General features: G+C 35.7%; 1 protein-coding gene across 1 annotated transcript; it reads right to left on the minus strand.

Moving 5' to 3' along the window:
* Positions 1–483: 483 nt before the first annotated feature.
* On the minus strand, positions 484–5,663 carry LOC116295667 (uncharacterized). The gene is made up of 4 exons (XM_031703567.2): positions 5,473–5,663; positions 3,402–3,684; positions 2,091–2,179; positions 484–1,960 (listed from the first exon to the last, which is right to left on the minus strand). The coding sequence occupies exons 1-3, from the start codon at positions 5,611–5,613 to the stop codon at positions 2,094–2,096; spliced, it is 510 nt and encodes a 169-aa protein (XP_031559427.1). The 5' UTR covers positions 5,614–5,663; the 3' UTR covers positions 484–1,960; positions 2,091–2,093.
* Positions 5,664–6,271: the final 608 nt, after the last annotated feature.

A 6,271-nucleotide genomic window follows, 5' to 3' on the forward strand; every position in this document is an offset into this window, starting at 1 on the left:
ATATTCCAAGATCAGGTCATATCACGTGACAAACTTCTCATTATCATGCTGACATATTTAACAAGTCACGCGCCACAATACGAAAGTCACGCGGCATTGTAACTGATAAAGTTAGAAAGCAAATTACAGTAAATCGAACAATTACTTTCCAATCTTCAAACAGCATAGACAAAAGCAGAGGTATGCCTCGACTACCCTGGGTTCTAGATGATCTCTCGCTAGAGTGCTTGTCTCGTGATAAGTAAAGGTTATAACCGTTACCGAGGTGGATATGAGATATATCAACCCGAGGCGAAGGCGATGGACGGTTGATATATCTCATATCCATCGAGGCAAAAGAAACTGACTCAATGATGATATAACTAAAATCTAAAACCCAGAAGCACTTGGGCGAGAGAGCCCTACGACACAGGGTAGGTTTTAACATGCGATAAATAAACATCACATGTTTTGAATAAATGCGAACATTATTCCTGAAAGGTCTTGATGAATGAGATGCTTTTTATTTTCCCCTTCTGATGAAGGGAATATTTTTTCTCAATTACTGAGATTAAATTAAATTATATACAACTCGTAATAGACCTCCTCGGCTCTGACGTAATGTTTTCCCATTTCAGACCACGTGTCATTCCCTAGAGTATCATTTCTTTGTTTAAGGTTTGCGCTCGGTTGCACATGAGAAGACTTGAATATGGATACAACTCAAACAAAGAATATTATTCTCAAGGGAATGACACGTGGCCTGAAATGGGACAACATTACGCTCGAGCGCTCCAGAGTCGAGAAGGCCTATTGGCCCACATCCCCTTTGTCCATAGTGGGTTTTCACCAGTTATCATTTACTCCTTGGGAAGTTTCGTTAGCTCATTCATTTTCCACACTATTGCTTACTATTAATCACGTGACTTTTTGGAGTTGACTGGGGGGCAAACAAGCGGTTGGCTGGGGGACAACTAGCGGATGTTAAGTCAAAACATATCAAAATAAGTCCTCAAACTATTGTATTTGACTATTTTCACGACATCAAATTAGAAAACAAGAGATCAAAACAACCTCCAGGATTCTACAAGCCATCAAAAAAGAGCTATTACCGGAAGTGACGTCTATTGATAGCAACCTATTATGATTGACTTTTATCAATGAACTATAAGCCTATGTAAATAAAAATAAATAAATCACATCGTGCAATGGTTAAGAATTTCTTTAAAACACATTTTTATAGACCACTGCTAAATATGTCATCAATATTATGCCCCCGAAGCCTCGTTATCAAACTAAACATTTAAATTAAGTATTTCTAATATCAAATGTAATAAAATACAAAACAAATGTTTTGAGTCCAGCTCAGTAGTTTTGGTCAAGCAACCTGACACTTGAAGTATCAATAAATTTCCATATTTCAGATTATTTGTCGCAAATAAGAATGAAGTCCGCATTAAAATCGATATTACTTCGTAAGATTCTCGTCGTAGTTCGACAAAACTAATCGCGTTTCGGCCGTTCAGCGTTCTCATTTGAGAAACGACATTTTGACATATTTGAATGATTTGTTTCTTTTCATTGGACTGCCGAATTGCTTATAATACTCGGAATGCTTTCGTGCCTGTTCGGAAATTCGTCGATACTGAGCTCGTACATCCAATTGACACGAGTGAAAAACGCACTGTGCATTCGCATTGACATATTTGAATAATTTTTTTTCTTTGGACTGTCGAATTGCTTATGATACTCGAGAAGGTTTCTTGCCTCTTCAGAAAATCGTCGATAACTCGTACGATTGACATCCAATTGACACGAGTGAAAAACGCACTGTGCATTCGCATTGACATATTTGAATTTTAACATTTCGTAAACCCCCGACATATCTCGTTGGTCCTTCGTTAGAGTTCGGGATATAGCTTCGCCATCGGATCCGAACTCAACTCCTCGACACTGACACATGGTTGACGAACGGACAATTCTAAAATTGAAAAAAAAAATAAATTATTTTATCATGAAATTAAAATAAAAATTAAAAAATTAAAAACGGTCAAAGGATATAAACAAGGAATAAATGACTGTTTAAAAGAATGATTGAATACTACAGTTACCTTTTAGGTTCTCGAAAAATGTGAAAGTAGACATGACCAGGCAAATAAAAAGAGACTACAGCTGAGACCCATGATGGCAGAAAAAGACGCTGTAACGATATAATAGAATATACCTGAATTAGGCAAGAATAACTAGTATAGACCTAGAAGTATAGACTATATAACGATATATTAGAATATTTTTTTATGTCAGTCACAGCGGCCATGTTGGTGTACCAAAACTTGACATTTTCTATCCTCCGGGAACAAACTTGTTGCATATGTCGTCAATGGAGCTCTATTTGGATGAGGACAAAACAAAAGAATTTCAATCTTCTGTGAATTGGAAACCTATTGTAATGTCCTCCAGATTGAGCTACATCCAGACATGATGCAGGGGGTCTATTAAACTCTAGTATTTTTTGTGCAAAATCTGTGTATAACATTTCTATTGTTTGGTACCCCTATATGGCTGCCTTGTGACGTGAATGAAAACACTCTATATATACAATGTATTTTCCACTTTCCTCTTATATTTCTTTTCCTTTCTTTTCCTTTTCCTTTTCCTTTCTAGTATTATAGGATGAGTGCTTCGTTGAAGTAGTCCTCTTACTGTTACGGTTACGGCTAAAGTATGACTAAATGACGACTACGAATTTGGAACATTTTCAGTTTATGAGTCGAAAAAGTAAAAGCACATAAGTATGTTGTATAACATTGAAGTGGCTTCCCATTGTCTACCAGTAAATCATCCAATGACGACGCGTAGTTATAACGGCTCCGGTAAGATACGGTACAGCTGCAGTATCCCTAAGAATTTGCCGTATCCGGAATTTTCCACTCAAACGAAAACGACTCTATTTTAATCAGGGCATACGCCTGTTACAGGAAAAGGTTGTCGGTCGGAGATCTGAGATGGTTAGTATGAGACGAAAAGAAATCCTTGTACTTTTATATTTTCTAACTAAAATACAAAAAATCATGGTTTATTTTCCAATCGAAAAGGAAACTACGTCGTTCGGCTGTGAATATATTACATTTTGCAGCGTATACTCGGTTCTAAATTTCAGATTTCAGATCTCGTACTATCTCCGACCAACAAAGTTTTCTTTGAAATAGGTGTATATATATGGTCACTGATTGCATCAATTATTTAGATTCACTAAATTAATTGACTTGCTTTAGGGCCTTTTAACATTAAAATGATCAAAGTTACAGTTCATTAAGGTATCACGAGGGGATTTGGACCCCTATACGCGCTACCTTACATTTTTTTACGGGACCAAATCCCCTCCTGATACCTTAAACATCAATCCTATTTTCATAACTTACAAATAGATTCATCTGTGTCCTTGGGTTTCTTATTATTCGGTTCTTCAATAATATCTTCATCAATGAAACGACTTTGTTCGATCTGTATCGAAGGAGGTAGTATTGGCCTAGAAGTGCAAGGTAGACTGAAAGTACGCTTTGAACGCTGATAGACAAAAGATGGTTGCATACTGAAGACTTTGAGTGAATGGCTGCGAGTCGAACGGAGTCTTTCGTTAGGAACTGGACTCAGAAACTGAGGGTCTTGTGAGGCCATCTTCCCATGGAACACTGTGGTCTCAGTCTAGAATTGAAAAGCAAGATGCTTTAAGGATGGATGGATGGGATGGATGGATGGATGGATGGATGGATGGAAGGAAGGAAGGATGGATGGATGGACACATGGATGGATGGATGGACACATGGATGGATGAATGGATGGATGGATGGATGGATGGATGAATGAATAGATCAATACTATATCATGTATATGTCGTATCCTTACTGCAGTAAGTCAGTACCATACGCTCCTCTTTCATATAATGAATCATGACACTCTCGATCACCTACGCGTGTGTCAAGCATTCTCCTTTTGTACTTTTCCATTTGCAAACAAAAAACAAGGTTAACGAGCTTCGGAAGGAAAAGGAACTGATCGAAGATGCTCATTTATAAGATAGGCTATTAAATGACTTTCAAAATTTCTTATCGTTATTCAAATTTTATCCAAATTAATGCGACCTGCGACAGCTATTTTCCGTTGGCGCTGTTTGGTATTGTCAACCATTTATTTTTCTTTGAAATGTCTTATCGTAGTACATGCGTGCATAGTTTTAGGATTTTGCAACCTCTTAAAATATGCATTCCTAACATACTGCGAAAAGTAGTATTTGACAACTTAATCACAATTCACTCAAATCCTCGGCTTATAGTTACGAGGTTTTTTACTGGTTGATTATAAATCCTGTCTGGCTTTTTTTCATTTTACAGATATTTCTAGATTTGGAATTACGATGAATATTTAAACGTGATTGAGAGCAAATACTTTTGGAATCAAAAATGATATTGGAAACTTGAAAAAAATTGATTCATGTTGGCTTTTTGATCTGAATTTAAGTTTTTTCTCGAGGGAAATCCGGTTATAAAATAGGGAAAAAAATTGTCACTTTATTAGATTCGGAAGGTTTTGTCTTTGATGTTGTTGCTGTTGTTATACAATTATGGAAACTCTTCTAAAAGTCACTAAAAGATTTCATTTTCTCAGATGTTTTCATCTCCTTGTTGCTATAAAAAAATAATTTCACGAACAAATCGTCAGAAATCGTCACTTCTCGAACCAAAAGTGATTTTAGTCTTGGGCAAATGATTGGCATTCAATAATAATAACATTAAGTCCAGCCAAAGTACCTGAGGGCAAACCAGCTCTTTTCAATTGACTCTACGAATATATATATATATGAGATACAAAACAGAAAGCCTGATAGCTATTAGCAGTCGGTAGAGAGTTCTAGTTGATTGGTTTTGCACTAACACTTAAACGAAAAACTCACGACCAAAGGGATCAACATCCATTTTTGCCCCAAAACTATGATGTGGACAAAGAAAAAATAAAATAAAATAAAATAAATTGAACCCAATGTAATGAATTATAAAGACGAAACTGTCTAGATTCTAAGTATGAAATATTTTATAATAAAACAACCGTTGCGTCCATATAATATTGATTTCAAGGTATATAGTAGTTCCGGCAGTACTTTTACGATTTAGGATCCAGATTAAAAGTTCAAAGAAAATGCGAATACCATATAATATATCTGAGGAGTTGAAATCAAAATAATAGAAGTGTTTTAAAAGATATATCCTGTAATTAAAAAAAAAAAAAATCAGCGAATTTGAAGTACTTCGCGCTTCTTGCAAAAAAAAAAAAAAAAAAAAAAAAAAAAAAAAAAAAAAAAAGAAAGAAAGAAAGAAAGATTCGGTCGACCCTGGTAAACTTTTATCTATATAAAACGTTAATTTTCACTAGTTGACAACGTGTTATAGTATGGTGGTGTTTAGATATCTGTATAGATTCGCTCAAGGTTAAGCTTACCTTAGAACGGATGTGACCAGCTCGGCATCGCAGCTCTCTCTCTCTCAAAGTATAAGGATTCAAATGACTTCGACTATAAAACTCTTCAAAGTTCATCTTACTCTCTGAGCTCTCTCTACAAGGCCTTCTCGCTTCGTCCATGATTTAAAATGGAAACATTTAGAGCTAATGTCGCATTGACTAATTGTTATTGTTTGGGGAAATTGTTTCCAATAAGTCGCTGTTACTTGGCACCAGTGCTTGGATATCGTGAGGGCCAATATATATAAGTCTTCGAAAATGTATTGTCGACTTAGTGCGAGCACGGCTAGACACGTGGGTACGAGTAGGATTTGTCTTCCATGTCTGCAAGCTGGATTATAATTCAGTGCTTTAGTTTATGTTTTGTTTAGGGAAATAACAGGAAATTCTTTGACTCGTTTCGAGTAAAAGCTATAACACTGTGAAAATATATAAGCTGCAAAAGTTCAACAATAGGAGATAAAAATCGTTTTTCTTCGTCGAGTTTTGACGTCGTATAAAAGCTTGAAAACCCTATTTTTTCATCAGCAGCTTTCATTATGACCTTTTAGGCAGATCTTAGAGATCTTTTGAAAATATCGCCATGAAATAAATAAAAATCCAGCATAGTTTCTCTGAAAACAAGATTTCAGCAACCAATGAACATTGCGGTTTTTAATACGACTTAAAAATTAGACAGTTAGAACGTTTCAAAATGATTTATAGAGCTTTTGGCTTCAAAATCTTCCAGAAAATGTCAATAACCTCATTAAAAGCACATGAAGCAAAAATCTGTGGT

This window comes from Actinia tenebrosa, unplaced genomic scaffold (assembly GCF_029948245.1).
Source record: "Actinia tenebrosa isolate PJP-AT-01 unplaced genomic scaffold, QUT_ActTen_1.0 PGA_scaffold6__47_contigs__length_16458017, whole genome shotgun sequence".
NCBI classification, from domain to species: domain Eukaryota; kingdom Metazoa; phylum Cnidaria; class Anthozoa; order Actiniaria; family Actiniidae; genus Actinia; species Actinia tenebrosa.

Coding starts and splice junctions, on each gene's coding strand:
- LOC116295667 (XM_031703567.2), bottom strand. CDS start 5,613: ATGGACGAAGCGAGAAGGCCTTGTAGAGAGAGCTCAGAGAGTAAGATG. Junction 3,685..5,472: donor CTGGTCACATCCGTTCTAAG/GTAAGCTTAACC, acceptor TTTCAATTCTAG/ACTGAGACCACAGTGTTCCA. Junction 2,180..3,401: donor GGACACAGATGAATCTATTT/GTAAGTTATGAA, acceptor ATATCGTTACAG/CGTCTTTTTCTGCCATCATG.